The 17,013-nt window shown below is 35.8% G+C and overlaps 1 protein-coding gene across 1 annotated transcript; it reads right to left on the reverse strand.

Annotated features, from left to right (window-relative positions):
- Positions 1 to 10,754: 10,754 nt before the first annotated feature.
- On the reverse strand, positions 10,755 to 11,267 carry LOC140182368 (pyruvate dehydrogenase E1 component subunit alpha-3, chloroplastic-like). The gene is made up of 2 exons (XM_072228546.1): positions 11,042 to 11,267; positions 10,755 to 10,951 (listed from the first exon to the last, which is right to left on the reverse strand). The coding sequence occupies exons 1-2, from the start codon at positions 11,265 to 11,267 to the stop codon at positions 10,755 to 10,757; spliced, it is 423 nt and encodes a 140-aa protein (XP_072084647.1).
- Between the last annotated feature and the right edge of the window lie 5,746 nt (positions 11,268 to 17,013).

Here is a 17,013-nt window from a genome sequence, read left to right on the forward strand (position 1 = left end):
AACAAATGGGCGTTGAATGCCCAAAATGGGCACCAACCTGGCGCTGAACGCCCAGAGTTGAGTGCAAGGGCATTTTGCATGCCTAATTGGGTTCAGAGATGTAAATCCTTGACACCTCAGGATCTGTGGACACCACAGGATCATCTCAGGATCTGTGGTCTCCACAGGATCCCCACCCACCTCACCCTCTCTCTCTCCATTCATGACCATCCCTTCTGTTTTCCATTCACCACTCACATCCATACACACATCCATCCATCTCCTCCATATCTTCTTCTTCTTCTATTCTTTCTTCTTTTGCTCGAGGGCGAGCAACATTCTAAGTTTGGTGTGGTAAAAGCATAAGCTTTTTGTTTTTCTATTACCATTGATGGCACCTAAACCTCTAAAAGAGGGGAAGGGAAGACAAAGGCTTCCACCTCCGAGTCATGGGAGATGGAAAGATTCATCTCAAGGGTCTATAGCTCAGTGGTAGAACATGTGGCTGCAATTCAAGAGATCCCTGAGATACCTCAGGGGATGCACTTCCCTCCACATAAATATTAGGAGCAAATCAACACCTCCCTAGGAAAATTAAGTTCCAACATGGGACAATTAAGGGTGGAACATCAAGAGCACTCCATCATCCTTCATGAAATAAGAGAAGATCAAAAAGCAATGAGGGAGGAGCAACAAAAACAAGGAAGAGACATAGAAGAGCTCAAGGACATCATTGGTTCCTCAAGAAGGAAACGGCACCATCACTAAGGTGGATTCATTCCTTGTTCTTATTTCTTCTGTTTTTCGTTTTCTATGTTATGTGCTTATCTATGTTTGTGTCTTCATTACATGATCATTAGTAGTTAGTAACTATGTCTTAAAGTTATGAATGTCCTATTAATCCATCACCTCTCTTAAATGAAAAATGTTTTAATTCAAAAGAACAAGAAGTACATGAGTTTCGAATTTATCCTTGAACTTAGTTTAATTATATTGATGTGGTGACAATGCTTCTTGTTTTCTGAATGTATGCTTGAACAGTGCATATGTCTTTTGAAGTTGTTGTTCATGAATGTTAAATATGTTGAATCTTGAAAGAATGATGACTAGGAGACATGTTATTTGATAATCTGAAAAATCATAAAAATGATTCTTGAAGCAAGAAAAAGCAGCAAAGAACAAAGCTTGCAGAAAAAAAATATAGGCGAAAAAAATAGAAAGAAAAAGAAAAAGCAAGCAGAAAATGCCAAAGCTCTTAAAATCAAGAGGCAAGAGCAAAAAGCCAATAACCCTTAAAACCAAAAGGCAAGGGCAAATAAAAAGGATCCCAAGGCTTTGAGCATCAGTGGATAGGAGGGCCTAAAGGAATAAAATCCTGGTCTAAGCAGCTAAACCAAGCTGTCCCTAACCATGTGCTTGTGGCGTGTAGGTGTCAAGTGAAAACTTGAGACTGAGCGGTTAAAGTCAAGGTCCAAACCAAAAAAAGAGTGTGCTTAAGAACCCTGGACACCTCTAATTGGGGACTTTAGCAAAGCTGAATCACAATCTGAAAAGGTTCACCCAATTAGGTGTCTGTGGCATTTATGTATCCGGTGGTAATACTGGAAAACAAAGTGCTTAGGGCCACGGCCAAGACTCATAAAATATCTGTGTTCAAGAATCATCATACTGAACTAGGAGAGTCAATAACACTATCTGAACTCTGAGTTCCTATAGATGCCAATCATTCTGAACCTCAATGGATAAAGTGAGATGCCAAAACTATTCAAGAGGCAAAAAGCTATAAGTCCCGCTCATATGATTGAAGCTATGTTTCATTGATAGTTTAGAATTTATAGTATATTCTCTTCTTTTTATCCTATTTGATTTTCAGTTGCTTGGGGACAAGCAACAATTTAAGTTTGGTGTTGTGATGAGCGGATAATTTATACGCTTTTTGACATTGTTTTTAGTATATTTTTAGTAGGATCTAGTTACTTTTAGGGATGTTTTCATTAGTTTTTATGTTAAATTCACATTTCTGGACTTTACTATGAGTTTGTGTGTTTTTCTGTGATTTCAAGTATTTTCTGGCTGAAATTGAGGGACTTGAGCAGAAATCAGATTCAGAGGTTGAAGAAGGACTGCTGATGCTGTTGGATTCTGACCTCCCTGCACTCGAAATGGATTTTTTGGAGCTACAGAACTCAAAATGGCGCGCTTCTAATTGCGATGGAAAGTAGACATCCAGGGATTTTCGGCAATATATAATAGTCTATACTTTGGCTAAGAATAGACGATGCAAACTGGCGTTCAATGCCAGCTCTCTGCCCAATTCTGGCGTCCAGCGCCAGAAAAGGATCCAAAACCAGAGTTCAACGCCCAAACTGGCACAAAAGGTGGCGTTCAACTCCAAGAAGGACCTCTACACGTGCAACACTCAAAGCTCAGCCCAAGCACACACCAAGTGGGCCCCGAAAGTGGATTTATGCATCAATTACTTACTTCTGTAAACCCTAGTGACTAGTTTATTATAAATAGAAGTTTTTATCATTGTATTCACAGTCTTGGTTACTCCGGTTCCCCTCTGGGGCCGAGACCAATGAACTCCATTATCACTTATGTATTTTCAACGGTAGAATTTCTACACTCCCCAGATTAAGGTGTGGAGCTCTGCTGTTCCTCAAAGATTAATGCAAAGTACTACTGTTTTTTATTCAATTCTTCTTATTTCGCTTCTAAGATATTCATTCGCACTTCAACCTGAATGTGATGAACGTGACAATCATCATCATTCCCTATGAACGCGTGCCTGACAACCACTTTCGTTCTACCTTCGACTGAATGAGGATCTCTTAGATCTCTTAATCGGAATCTTCGTGGTGTAAGCTAGAATGATGGCGGCATTCAAGAGAATCCGGAAGGTCTAAACCTTGTCTGTGGTATTCCGAGTAGGATTCAATGATTGAATGACTGTGACGAGCTTCAAACTCGTGATTGCCGGGCGTAGTGATAGACGCAAAAGGATAGTAAATCCTATTCCAGCATGATCGAGAACCGACAGATGAATAGTCGTGCCGTGACAGGGTGCGTTGACCATTTTCACTGACAGAATAGGATGAAACCATTGACAAGGGTGATGCATCCAGACGATTAGCCGTGCCGTGACAGGGCATTTGGATCATTTTCCCGAGAGAAGACCGAAAGTAGCCATTGACAGTGGTGATGTATCACATAAAGCCAGCCATGGAAAGGAGTAAGACTGATTGGATGAAGATAGCAGGAAAGCAGAGGTTCAGAGGAACGAAAGCATCTCTATTCGCTTATCTGAAATTCTCACCAATGATTTACATAAGTATTTCTATCCCTATTTTATTAATTATTTTCGAAAAACCCCATTACTATTTTATATCCGCCTGACTGAGATTTACAAGGTGACCATAGCTTGCTTCATACCAACAATCTCCGTGGGATTCGACCCTTACTCACGTAAGGTATTACTTGGACGACCCAGTGCACTTGCTGGTTAGTTGTGCGAAGTTGTGAACCATGGTTTTGGCATCATGTTTTTGGCGCCATTACCAGGGAAAGAAAGAGCGATGAATTTTACATAATTAAAGTGTAATCACAATTTCTGCGCACCAGCAAGCTTCCTCAATTTCAACCTCTTCTTCTTGGTAGCTCTCTTCTAATTCAATCTCTTCTTCATTGCTTACCAAGGGCATGGGAGGTTTTGCATCTTCCTCTTCTTCCATATGTGAGGGTGGAAAGTTCTCTAATTCACTGGAGTATGAACTCCTTTGATTGATTTCCTCACTTTCTTCTATAGGATCTTGCATTATATCTCTTGAGAAGGAATTTGCTTGCTCCTCTTCCTGTGACTTGATAATCGACTGCACATGCTTCTCTATATTTTTGACACTTGTCTTTATATCATGTAATAATTCTTTCATGAGAAGCTCAATATCTGATGGTATTTGAAATGAATAAGGAGGAGGTGATGATTCTTGATAAAAGTAAAAAGATGATGGTTCTTGGTATGGATAGGGAGATAGTGGCTCTTGATATGGATAGAGAGGTGGTGGCTCTTGGTATGGATATGAAGATGGTGGTTCTTGATATGAATATGGAGATGGTGGTTCTTGATAGTTTGAATATGGAACACTGAAGTTTCTTTAGTTTTGACCTTGCCCACCAAAATTCGGGTAGTTCCTCCATCCACAATCATATGACTTACTACTTGGGTGGGAGTAGTAATCCATGTGATCCCTCTCCATTATTTTTCCTTAGCACAACACACCAAAAAGAATTAAACGCACCATGTGGTAACCAAGAAAGTAAAGAAGAAAGAAGAAAAATTTTTTTTTTTGAAAAGAAATAAAATAAAATATAAAAAATAATAAAAATAAAAGAAGAATTCAAAAATAAACAAAAAGAGGTCAACTAAAAAAAAGAAATTAAACAAATAAAAATACTAGTATTTTTAAAAAATATTTTTAAAAGAAAACTTACTATGGACACCAAACTTAATTTTAGAAATTAAAGAAAAATATTAATATTATTTATTTATTTAAAAAAATTTTTTAAAATTTTTTTTATTATTATTATTATTTTTTTAAATTTTAAACGGAAGTAAAAAAAGATAATAAAAAAACAGGGACAGGGCGCTAACGAAAAAACAAGGAAATTTTAATAATTTTTTTAAATTAATAAAATAATATTTAAATAAAATAAAAATTAAAACGCCTAATCTAAACAATCAAACAACTAATAGTTGTTAATCACAGTCAATCTCCGGCAACGGCGCCAAAAACTTGGTGCGGTATTTACAACCACACTTACTAACCGGCAAGTGCACCGGGTCGTACCAAGTAATACCTTACGTGAGTAAGGGTCGATCCCACGAGAATTGATGGATTAAGCAACAATAACGTTTGATAGGATTAGTTAGACAGACAGAAAATAGTGTTGGGAGCTCAAAGACATTAAACAATAGCAAAAATATTAAAGAAGGGCAAGTAATTAAGATGGGAATAATATATGGAGAAAATAGTTAATGTTTCAGAGTTATCTATTTTTCCGGATTAACTTTTCTTACTAACTAATTTAATTATGCAGGATTTAATTTATGGCAAACTGTATGTGACTAGACCCTAATTCCTTAGACCTTCCTAGTCTCCTCTAAGATTCATTAACTGCCAATTCCTTGGTCAATTAATTCCAATTAGAAGGTGATAATCAATTTCTAGTTTATATGCCACAAAAACTCTAATTACCCAAAAAAAAAGGATTATATGTCACGTACCCCGTTAAATCCAGATAATTAAAATTTAGGAGAAATTGTTTTCAAGCTGTTGTTCAAGTAAAGAGCTTTTCCAAGTTTTACAAGAACTCAAATAGAAAGAGGGTCATACTTCCGTTCCACCCAAATTCATAAGATAAAGAGCGAAAACAATTCTTAAATTATAAATCCATACATGAATTAAAATAGAAAAAGCAATAAAATTAATCCATATAAATAGACAGAGCTCCTAACCTTAACAATGAAGGATTAGTTGCTCATAGTTCAGAGAAGAAAACTAGGATTCTGGTAAAATGTACAGAGTTTCAATCTGATGGCATCAGATCCCTTTTTATAACTACTCCTAATAAATTTAAAATCTAATATTTAAAATTAAACTTAAAATAATATCTTTTCCTAATTTAAGATTTGAATTTAAATTCGAATTAATTAACAAGTCTTCAACTGATGGGTGGGGACCACTTGAATTGTCCATTCTGCAGATCGCTCATGTGACGCGTCCGCGTCGTCCACGCGTTCGCATCATTTGTGCATATTCCAGTCCACGCGTTCGCGTCAGGCACGCGATCGCGTCATTGCGATTTCCTCCATTCTGCGCGGTCGCGTGAGCCATGCGTCCGCGTCGGTATTCGCTGGTCATCTCCTTGGTTTCTTCTCTTTCTCTGCAAAAACTTCATCAAATCCATCCGAATGCTACCTAAATTAAATAAAATTACACAAAACTCAAAATAGCATCCATAGTGGCTAAAATATAATTAATTCTTAATAAAACTCAACAAATTACATGCAAATTCACTAGGAAAAGATAGGAAAGATGCTCACGCATCAATATACATTGAAATTAAAATACAAAATAGTAAAACATGAAGGAGATTGATGCATAACAGCTTTGTTGCTATAAGTTTAACCGGATTTAGCCATCTCTGATGAAGCTCTTCATCTTGGCGGAATGTTCCTTTGGCTTAGAAACACTGTCCAAAATGTTGAACTCTTCTCAGAGAAGCTCTCAAACAAAACTCAGATTCTGGTTCTTTCTCCTTGTCTTCACTAGAAACATTTTTCTTTTTTGTACCTTGTTCTGCCTCACGGTTGGAGTTTCTTCCAAGTCAACTTCTTGGATTTTGAGCTTTGATAAACCATCCTTTTTTTATTTCTCCAATCAATCCCTAAATTTGGGATATCAAATCTGATTTTCTTGCTTGACCATGGTCAACAAAGCAGCAGAGATGGTCTTACTTAGTGATAATCCCAAATCCAAACCCTTGAAAATGTGATTTGGCTCCAAGTAACTTTGTAAGCCATTGATTTTTAGCAGAAGTAATCAGACACTACTATCTTCATTAATCCAAAAATGGTGTCGCAGAGAGTTGGAGAAGGAGTGAAGAAAATAAATTGCATGCAAATAGAAATAAATAACCTTTATCCTCTGACTTAGCTTAGCTTGCTTTGATTATGGCAATTAAACATTTGCTTTTATCGTTTACCTTTCTCTTTATTTCTTCTCTAGTGAATGAACCAGGAAGGTTGAAGCTCTCTCTCTCTCTCTCTCTCTCTCTCTCTCTCTCTCTCTCTCTCTCTCTGATTCTGACCGAAGCAAACTTGTGAACGTTGGCTTTAAAGGGCTTCTATTTGGTGGAAACTTCTTGGACTTGGGTTGGATTTATTTTCAATTTAGCCCATCTAATTTCTTTGCAATATATCTTTGGGCTTTGAGTGTTAAAGAGCCCACCGAAAGTCTTTGTTTTATTTGCTCTTTCTCATTGGGCTGCTGCTATTGTAATTTTGGCCTGCAACAATAACCAAGAAAATCAAAACTAATTGGGTGTTTAACCTATTAAACCAATGTTTGTCATCATCATTTAAGTTAGTTAATTCTTTAACTTAACACCTCACCATAATCAAATCTCTCTCTGATGAAACCCTTTTTCTACTAGTCGCACCTTGTACTTTTGTACACTACCATCTGGTTGCCTCTTTATGCGAAAGACCTACCTACATCCAATTGGTTCTGCAGCTGCTGACACATCTGCTAATTTTCAGGTTTTGCACTTCATTAAGGCAGCTTATTCTTCATCCATCGCTGCCTTCTCATGTGGCAAAGACAGCGCTTGAGCAACTGAGGATGGCTCGACTTCTGTGAGATCTGGACTAGAGGAGTTAAGCAGTGATGAGTACACTTTGGGCTTGAAAATTCCTACCCTGCTTCATATAACCATGGGATGCGTTCTGCCAGGTCTTTCCTCAGTCTCAATGGCAGCTTGGGCTGAACCTTGCATTGCTTAAGGGAAACTCAGAAGTAAAGTTAGAGATACAAGTGTTAGCAGATAGTGAACAAAAATCAACACAAATAGTATTGGCAATGGATTCAGGAAAGGCAGCTATAGGAGATACAGGTCAGAGGGTGGCATTGTGAGGTTTTGGTTGGGTGATGAGAGATTGTCTCTCTTGACGAGTTATGATTGTGGCAGGATTTGGTGAATTGGTTCGTGGTGTTGGTGCTGCTGAGATTGGCAAGGCTTTAGGAGGGCATTCTAGTTGCTTGCTAGGTAATGCAGGGACTTTGTTCAGGGTAATAGGTAGTGTTGTAGGTTGAGATGTATAGGATATTAATGCCTTTAGAGTCAGCTTTTGACTAAAGAACGATAATTAATATAGAAATTTAGACTCATCAAAAACTACATGTCTTGACACATAAAATTTTTCAGAGGAACATAGGTATTTATATCCTTTGTGGTGTGATGAGTATCTCAAAAATAGACACTTGTGGATCTTGAAATCGAACTTATGTTGCTGATACGATCAAAGTTGAGGGAAGTATGAGCATCCAAAGACTTTAAGGAACCTATAATCTGGAGTTCTATTGTTCAAAAGCTCATATGGTGACTTATGCTGTGTAGTGGCAAATGGCAGCAAGTTAATGAGATAAGTGGCATTGAGACAAGTTTCATCCCAGAACTTGAGAGGCATGGAGGCTTGTAAGAGAAGTGTTAGGGCAATTTCTGTCACAAGTCGATTTTTTTTTTTTGACATTTTCATTCTGCTGATGGATATACGGATTACTTAGTCTATGTGCAATTCCATGTTCAATAAAAAATTGTGTAAAGGAGTGTGAGGTGTATTCCTTTCTATTGTCCGTTTGAACCATTTTAATCTCGTGATCAGTCTTATTCTCTATCAACAGTTTGTATTGAGTAAATGCTTAAAGAACTTGACTCTTGTTTTGGAGGAGATATAGACAAATTTATCTAGTCTTAACATCAATAAAAATGATGTAATACCTAAAGCCTGAGTTATTAATAATAGACAATAGACCTATATGTCTAAAAAGACTAATTCTAAATGTTAATTATAAACTATTTAAAAATCTAAAAAAGATAAATTATGCAATTTATCCTGACAACCAGCATTATAAACAAGCATTATACAGTGAATCATTTGGTAAAAATTTGATTTTATTTATATATCCAACATTATAATTTTGTAAGACTCTTTTAATAATTTTTGCAGAGGAGTGATCTAACCGTTTGTACCACATATTAAAATCATACACCGACTTATCGTTACAGATAGTATTTATTTATATTATTGGTCACTACAACATTTTTAAGCTATTGCAACATATAAGATAAGTAACTTTTAAAAAGTGTTGTCTAAAATGATCAAAAGCAACATTTAACAATTGTTGCAAAGAAATAAAATTATTGCAACTCTTTGTTAACTAACATACTACAAACGTTCTCTTTGATCAATTTAAGATACATGTAAAAAGCGTTGTTTTATAAATTAAATAGGCAACATTTATAATATTTATCTATTATACTTTTTAAGAGTTACCTTCAAATGTTTAATAAACTTCCCCTTCTAAGTGTTGTCTAAAGTTATTTCACTAAAATTTTTATTTTATTTATTTTTTGAAATTATTCTTTTCCTCCTAAACTCAACCAAAAAGAAGAAAAGAAGCACAAAATACATCAAGCTGATTCCTCACATTCCTCACTACCATTACTTAGAAACAAAACTCGAAGTCTCGAACCATACCATTTCAGAATCAAAATCCTAACCCTAACTCAATTTTCCCCTTTAACGACATTGACGCGCGTTCTGCATTCCTCTCTGCTCGTCGTCATCATGTTCATCACTGCTTAAGCTCGCGCCATGTTCTACTTTGCTCGCGCCGTATTCTTTTGCTCGCAATGCGTTCTGCTTTAGTCTGATCTGATGTGTTTTTCTACCCGCGCTGTTCTGAAACTTCTGCTCTTCTCCGCCATTTTGAAATCTCTGACTTGCGCTGCTGTTGCCGTTTCTACCTGCGCTGCCGGATTCGCCGCTGCTGTAATCCCTCTTCTCCGCCTTGCGCTGCCTGAGTCGTCTCTGGTCGTCATCGCTGCTCGATGATTGTTGTCGGCTCGCCAATGCCTCACATCCTCGCTGCTCTGCTTGAGCTGTCTCCGCTGCAATCATGTCTCAGGTTAGGGTTTTTTATCCTCTATAATCTTAGGAAGCTAGTTCTATTCTCAAATTGGGGAAATTGAGGAATGTGTTTAGGATGTATATATGTTCTTTGAGAGGGTCTAGTGTATGTGCTTATTGAATATGCTTTGAGGTTCGAGGCCCAAACATGTTCAGAAACAACTGTATGTACTGTGTATTTTTCCTTTTCTTTCTATTTTCACTTTCATCATCATGATGTGCGTCTTTTCTGAGTTTCTTGTGCTGAATTTTCAATGTTTTCCCTAGCTTGTGGTAAGTACGGGCAACCGCAGAAGCTTTCAGAGTTGCTGATGCTCCTGCCAAGGTTTTCTTTCTTCTGATGGAAAACACTGAGGAGATTCTTCCATTTTGCACACAGATCTTCCAATTACAGGCTCAGTGGTATTAATTTCTTAAATTCAAGCTAAGTGATATACATATAGTGGTCTAAGTTTTTTGGCAGTTAACTTAATTGAACATAACTTGCATAAAAAATGTATTGCTTTTCTATAACAGTATAGCTTTAAGATAATAGTTATAGTGAAGAGATTTTATGCATCTCAATAATAAAAACTAAGCTTCATTGGTATATGTGCAGGTTACTTGTGGTAGCAGCTGAGGTAATCAGTGGATATGTTATCCTTTGCCTTCCCTTCTTATATGTTTTAATGTTTGCATTGTACGACCATATGGTCTGGTACCAAGGTTTTCTATTTATGATCCTTGATATAGTAATATACTAACTAACTAAATGTCAAGTTTCACCTTTCAGTGATTTCAAGAGACAATAATTTGCTATATTTATAGGCAGGTCTATATTGTGTCAAGTTATTTTCAATTTAGTGTATACAATGATTAACAATGAATGCAAAAATGAATAAAGTTCTATATGTTGGAAGGATTGCTTTCCTCTGCTTTCCTTGACCCTGAAAGGATTGCTTACAGCTTCTCCGACGTGTTCTTGATGGCAAGGTAAGTGACAATGGCTCCTAATCTGTAACGGCTGCTTCTTGTACGCTTTGAGTTACCGGTGAAGTTCATGTTGATGTGACCAACTCCTTCCTTTAATTGTCTCATCTAAATACTCAACAGCATCATCAAGGACCTCATCAATCTTTTTCTCTATGCTCTTCAATTCTTGTTCATTTGCTAATTTGTTCTCAATCATGTATTTTTTCAATGCAGATATCGGATCCCTAGCAGCATAGTGTGCTTTCTCAGCTGCCAAAGCATAAACATATCATGATAAACATGGGTTCAAAAGTGAATGCTACTAGGATACCATCAGAAACACATAATGGAATTGCTTACCAGGATCACTAAGCTCATCAAGATCAGCCAATGAGTGACCTCTAAATCTATAGGTCTCACATTCCGCCAAAGTTGGTCCATCTCCTCTTCTGGCTCTTTCAATTGCCTCCTTTGCGACTTCCCTGACCTTCAAAACAGCCATTCCATCTGCATGAACCCCTGCCATTCCAAATGCTGGTCCTTTCTTCCATATCTCAGGATCTGAAGTTGGCCTCAGATGTGACATCCCAATAGCCCACAAATTATTCTCATCTCTGTTTCAGGTAACATCTCAAAATAGTTTTATTCTAGTTAATGCAAAGCTTCATAGATGAGTATAGTGTACATGTTTTGAAGCAATTTTTCTCTTTGATTATCGGAAAAAGAAAAAAAGTAATTTCTCAAATTGGACCAAATTAAATTAATATGCCTTCAAGCTAAAGTATTTTCTTTATTTATTTGGGTTACACTAATCTCTGTTTTAGGTTATCAAAGACATGAAATTGAATACCATATTTTGCTCATTGTTCTATGTATCACATTAGAAAAATAACATTTCTGCTATATGTATTTTATCGTTTAAACAATTTATTGCTCTGCTATACTTTAAGTTGCTCTTTATTTTTAACTGATTTATTATTGACATGTAATCCTTCCTTTTACAGAGTTGCAAGATATACTCCTATCACATTAACTCTTATTAATTATATTCACACATATGCATGTATACATATATAGCTGATATTATAATTAATTCACACTATTTTATAGTTAACTCTTTCTAAAAATAAAAAATAAAAAGAGAGACATTATATCCTAGTATAGTACTTAAAACTTTTATCCTTAATTTCATTATTATAACTGCGCTATATATTTTTGGAAGGTATACGTGTGAAGCAACTGAAAGCTGAAACTGATTACCGGCCACAAGCTGAAACGAGAGACAATGGCAAAACTAGATATCCAAAGAATTATCAGGCATGCGTGGACTTTATGACCCTGATGAAAAATGCAGCCTGGGTTGGTATGCAAAATAATAAATCATACCCTCTTAGTGTAGTTTATTCATCGGTACATATAAATCAAGTCATTGAAGAATTATATTACTTACTATTAATTGCACCTGATGTGATTTAATTTGAGTCTATGTACCGCAAAAGGAATGATTTGATTCTATAGTTATGTATCCACCAGCTACCACCAAATTCCCCGTGGCAACCTTTCTGATTGGGAAATTTTCAAGGAAAAAGCATAATAAAACTCAAGGAAGGGACCTTGAAACACAAGAAAGAATTTCTTCTCAGACAAACCTCTTAGGTGAGACCATATATAGGGCTGCATTTTAGTGCATGCTGAACAATTATCATATATTATGATTTGATATAACAAATTTTATTTTGTTACAATATTTGAAAACTACTCAAGGACGGGATCTAAAGCACAAGAGGAATCTACTGTCAATGAAATTGAGACAAACTCTTCATCAGGTGAGGGACGCACTATTAATTAGTGATACACATACTCACTTGTATACTTTTAACTAAAAATGTTGCTTCCATCTTTTTTATGTGAAAGTAGTATATCTGGAAACTCAATTAGGACAAGGAGGGGATGGTGAAGCACAAGAGAAAACTAATGCTGAAGCTTGGTCGCATCCCCTATTTCCAAAAAATTACGAATGTTGTGCTGGCTTCCTCGCGTTTATATACACGGTCATCCTGATAATCTTTGGAAAAGGTATGTCAAACATATATATAGGGCACTGTGGATTAATTCATGGTTCACATAATTAAGGGATTAGTGTGCTCTTTAGGTGATAATGTGGTATATATGTTGTACTAATAAAAGGGACAAACATATTCAAGCGGATAGGGCGAAAGAAGGAGAAGCACATATGGTCTAATCAAGTAATGAACGAACTTCTGATGCAAGTATCCTTGTATGAGTATGATGGCAATGGCAGTAGTAGTGGACCTCAAGATCAAGATCAAGGGACATCCCAAGTAATGGCAAATCTGTATTTAGGTTTTGTTGTATGTATGCTAAAGAGCTGCGTCTAATTTGGTCTTTCTATCACCAAGTATTTCTTACTCAGTTGTTGTTTTGTTGAGCAAATTGAGATTAAGCCTTGCTTCATGAATTGTTTGATTTTAAATATAATTAATTTGAGGTGTTATCTTTATTAGCTTGTTATGCACCTTGTTGCTATACTGTAACTATTATAAGTTTATTTGAAATACTAATTGAATCTTTTAATATCTATTTTAGTTAGGACTTTATTATTAGTTATTTTATCTCTTTTATAAATTTTTTTATTGTACACAAATTTATTTATTAATTAAAATAATTACACATGTATGAACAAACAATTTTATTGTAATTTTTTTTGTATTTTTATTACAAAAGTAATTTTTATTTTTGTCAAAAAAGCAACCCTTTTATTAGTTGCATATTTTGAATATCAGACAACACTTGTATGGTTGCATATTCAAAAGAAAAGGCAACACTTGTGCAGGTTGCATATTCAAAAGAAAAGGCAATACTTTTAAAGGTTGCATATCAAAACTAATAGGCAATACTTTAAAGGATTGCAAATTCAAACTTATAAGCAACGTGTAAAAGGGTTGCATTTTATGCCAAATAAGCAACACTTTTTAGTAGTGGCCAAAATATGAGAGAAAAGACAATATTACAAAAGTGTTGTCTCAAATACACCTTTGAAGTGTTGTTGTTTTTCAACCAAAAGCAACACTTGGTAAGTGTTGCTCTTAAAAGCGTTGCTTTTGAAACAAAAAAGTGTTGCCTTGATCTAAGGCAACGGCTGCATATGCAACGCCGGCCAAAAACGTTGCCTTAGGTCCAAAAGTGTTGCCATAGATCAAAAGCAACCTTTTGTCAGTCTTTAGGCAACACTTTTTAAATGTTGTCTCAACTTAAAAATGTTGTAGTGGGTGCTGCCTATTATTACAGGATTAGAACCTGAATTCTTTTTTTTTTATTTTATCCTAAGTTACGTCATATTAAGAAGAGTTCATAGAAATCAAATCCTATTCTATTTATTATTAAATTATTAATTATAGTACGCTTAATCTGAATAAAAGTGTTGAAATTGATTTACCATTATTTCGTTTTATTAATTAAGGATTATTGTTTAGTAATATTATTTTTATACTACTTAAATTAAAGTTTCTTTAATGATATGCATTAAGAAAAAAGATAGATAAAATCAAACAAAAAATTGTGAAATTTATTTATTTATACTATTACTATGTTTATATTTTTTTTACACTATATTTAAAAAAATATTACAATAAATAAATCCTGAATATTTCATTTCCCACCATCAACACTCCTGCATAGCTTATTATTACCTTAGCTTGATCCAATCTTGGCTATCAAGCCTTACCATGTTAGAGTCGGTGGGAAAAATGGTCTATTTGTCTGCACAACGGAAATACTACCACTATTTCTCGTCGAGAATCAATATTAATAACAGAAAAATAAATATTGATTAAAAAAATTGCATTTGTGAATACTACCATATAAATCAACAGTATATACTATATTAGTATATATAATATTAACAATAATATATATCAACAGATTATATAGGTAACGATTCAATTTTCGGTTTTTTTTTTATAAATAATAATTGTTAGATATTAGTCATTGGTCAATCTAAAAAGCTCTAGATTCTGTATAATATTATAAAATATTGAGTGTCACATTCATAACATGCATTGTGTAAATTAGTAGTACAAGTAGATACACAGTAATCATAAGCACAGAGATGATAAACATATAAAATAGCAGCACTTATTTACGACAAAACGATAACTACTCTAGATAGATTCTTTTAATATAGGAAAAGTATATGAAATAATTTTTAATCAGTCAAGAATTGAACAATTCATTTAATTATAACGATCAAAATTAGTTTTATTTATTTTTAATTTATAATATTTTATATTAATTGCTTTTTATCTCAAATTAAAATTTTGAATGATACGTTGGAGAATTAGTTACGGAGATCACGGAACTCTCCTTCCAACAATCCCGATTTTTCACCATCTCTTTCAAGCGGCTGTAACCCGAATCAAGCTCTCTATCTCAAACGGTGTCCAGCTCTTCCATTCAACCATCTAAGCACCGATCCCTTCTTGGATTCTGTCAGTCTGTGCCGCCACATGGTGGGTTGCAGTTGACCGTCGTTCTTCTTCTTTCCAATTGCCTCCACTAGTCCGTGCCACCACCATCTCCTTCAAGGCACTCAATTTGAAAGTCCAGAAGTTGCAATTGAAGGTGACAACGCCGATCGCGGCTCAAGTGTTGTTCCCAAATCGGTAACGGGAACACCCGCAAGGATGATCACACCAAGAGTTTCCGTCACAAAGAAGCGGCTGTTGCGGTGTAAAAATTCTGGAACCACACAACATCATCCATAGAGTTTTCAACGCCGGTGGGCAGATTGAACAACACATTGACCAATTCAACCCAAGGCGATGAAGAATTGAGTGCGGGTGAAGTTGTTATTCAAGAGCAAGAGGGGTCTAAGGTAAGTTGCATGGGCTGTTCTTGCATTGTAGGAAATTTGATTCCAACGTGATATGTGAATGTTGTGATCTTCATGTTAATTAGATATTTTTTAACTTTATCTGTTTGGAAACATGTGGTACGGTCTTATACTTAGTTGAGAAATTATTAGAGTAGACTAGGAATTGCTATCAAATGCTTACACAGTATGTTCTAATCCAAAGAATTGATATTATTATATTATGCTTAAGTCCCATATGCCATTGCACTATTTTGTTGATGCATTTTATTTGAGTGATTCATTATATAGTAAGGTTCTTTAGGTTGTAAAACTTTTTTTGCCGTATATGTAATTGAAGGGCGACGAAGTTACCGACGTCATTGGATTGATGAGCAAGGATGAGTTGGAATTAAGACAAGAGGTGTGAATTATGACTTATTGTTTGTTATCGCATTATAGTTACTACGTTAATACTAGCTTTAATTCGTATTTGGTTCTGTGAATTGGCCTTACAGTTGCCAGATCATAGTGGAATCAGTGAAGAAGAAATCCCAGTCATAGAAATGAGTTTTGATTCGCTGCATTTAGCACAGGAGTTTTATGAAAATTATGCAAAGAAAGTGGGGTTCGTAATTAAAGTCAGGAACACAAACTTTGACAAGACGCGGAAGGAAGCAAAGATACCCATTAATCAATCTCTTCACTGCACTCGAGAGGGTTATCGGGAATCTCGGGTTAAGGCAGCAACTCGGGCAAACAGAATAACAACCACGAGATGCAGAGCAAGGATGTATGTCATGCTGGACAGGGAGAAGGAATGTTGGGTTGTGTCTAGGTTAGAATTGAGGCGTTCTCCCCTGTTCAGCTAAGAAAGCCGTCCACTATCATGAGTATAGGGAGTTGACCATGCATGCTAAGTGCGTCATTACGGATAACGACGAGGCTGGCATAAGACCCAACAAGACGTATCTAGCATTGGCAAACGAGGTTGGTGGGTCTTTAAACCTGAGTTTTTCAGAAAAGGATGTCAGAAATTACATCACAAGAATCTCCGATGCTCCAATGACAATGAGGACTTCCAGGGGATGATGAGTTATTTCGTTCGAATGAAGGAGATCAATCCCAACTTCTTTTATACCATAGATGTTGAAGATGCTAATAAATTTAGGAGCGCACTATGGGTAGATGCAAGGTGTAGGGCTTCGTATGAATATTACGGAGATGTGGTGTCGTTCGACACCACTTACAGAAGAAATAGGTCTGTATACTTATTGGTGAATTGCAAGAGCAGTTATTTGTTAAATTTGTCTTGTTGCCTCACAGTTGTTTTTGCTGTTTTCACAGGCATGGTCTATCTTTTGCATCCTTTGTCGGTGTAAACCACCATGGGAAGTCTACTCTTCTTGGCTATGCTTTACTTGGGAGCGAGGAGATCCCTAGTTTCGAGTGGGTGTTCACG

The sequence above is a fragment of the Arachis hypogaea genome, chromosome 19, assembly GCF_003086295.3.
Source record: "Arachis hypogaea cultivar Tifrunner chromosome 19, arahy.Tifrunner.gnm2.J5K5, whole genome shotgun sequence".
Classification (NCBI taxonomy): Eukaryota; Viridiplantae; Streptophyta; class Magnoliopsida; order Fabales; family Fabaceae; genus Arachis; species Arachis hypogaea.

Bases quoted from the DNA above. Each gene is read 5' to 3' on its own strand.
- LOC140182368 (XM_072228546.1), bottom strand. From the start codon at position 11,267: ATGTCACATCTGAGGCCAACTTCAGATCCTGAGATATGGAAGAAAGGA. The intron at 10,952-11,041 runs GTAAGCAATTCC...ATGCTTTGGCAG, and splicing joins TGATGAGCTTAGTGATCCTG to CTGAGAAAGCACACTATGCT.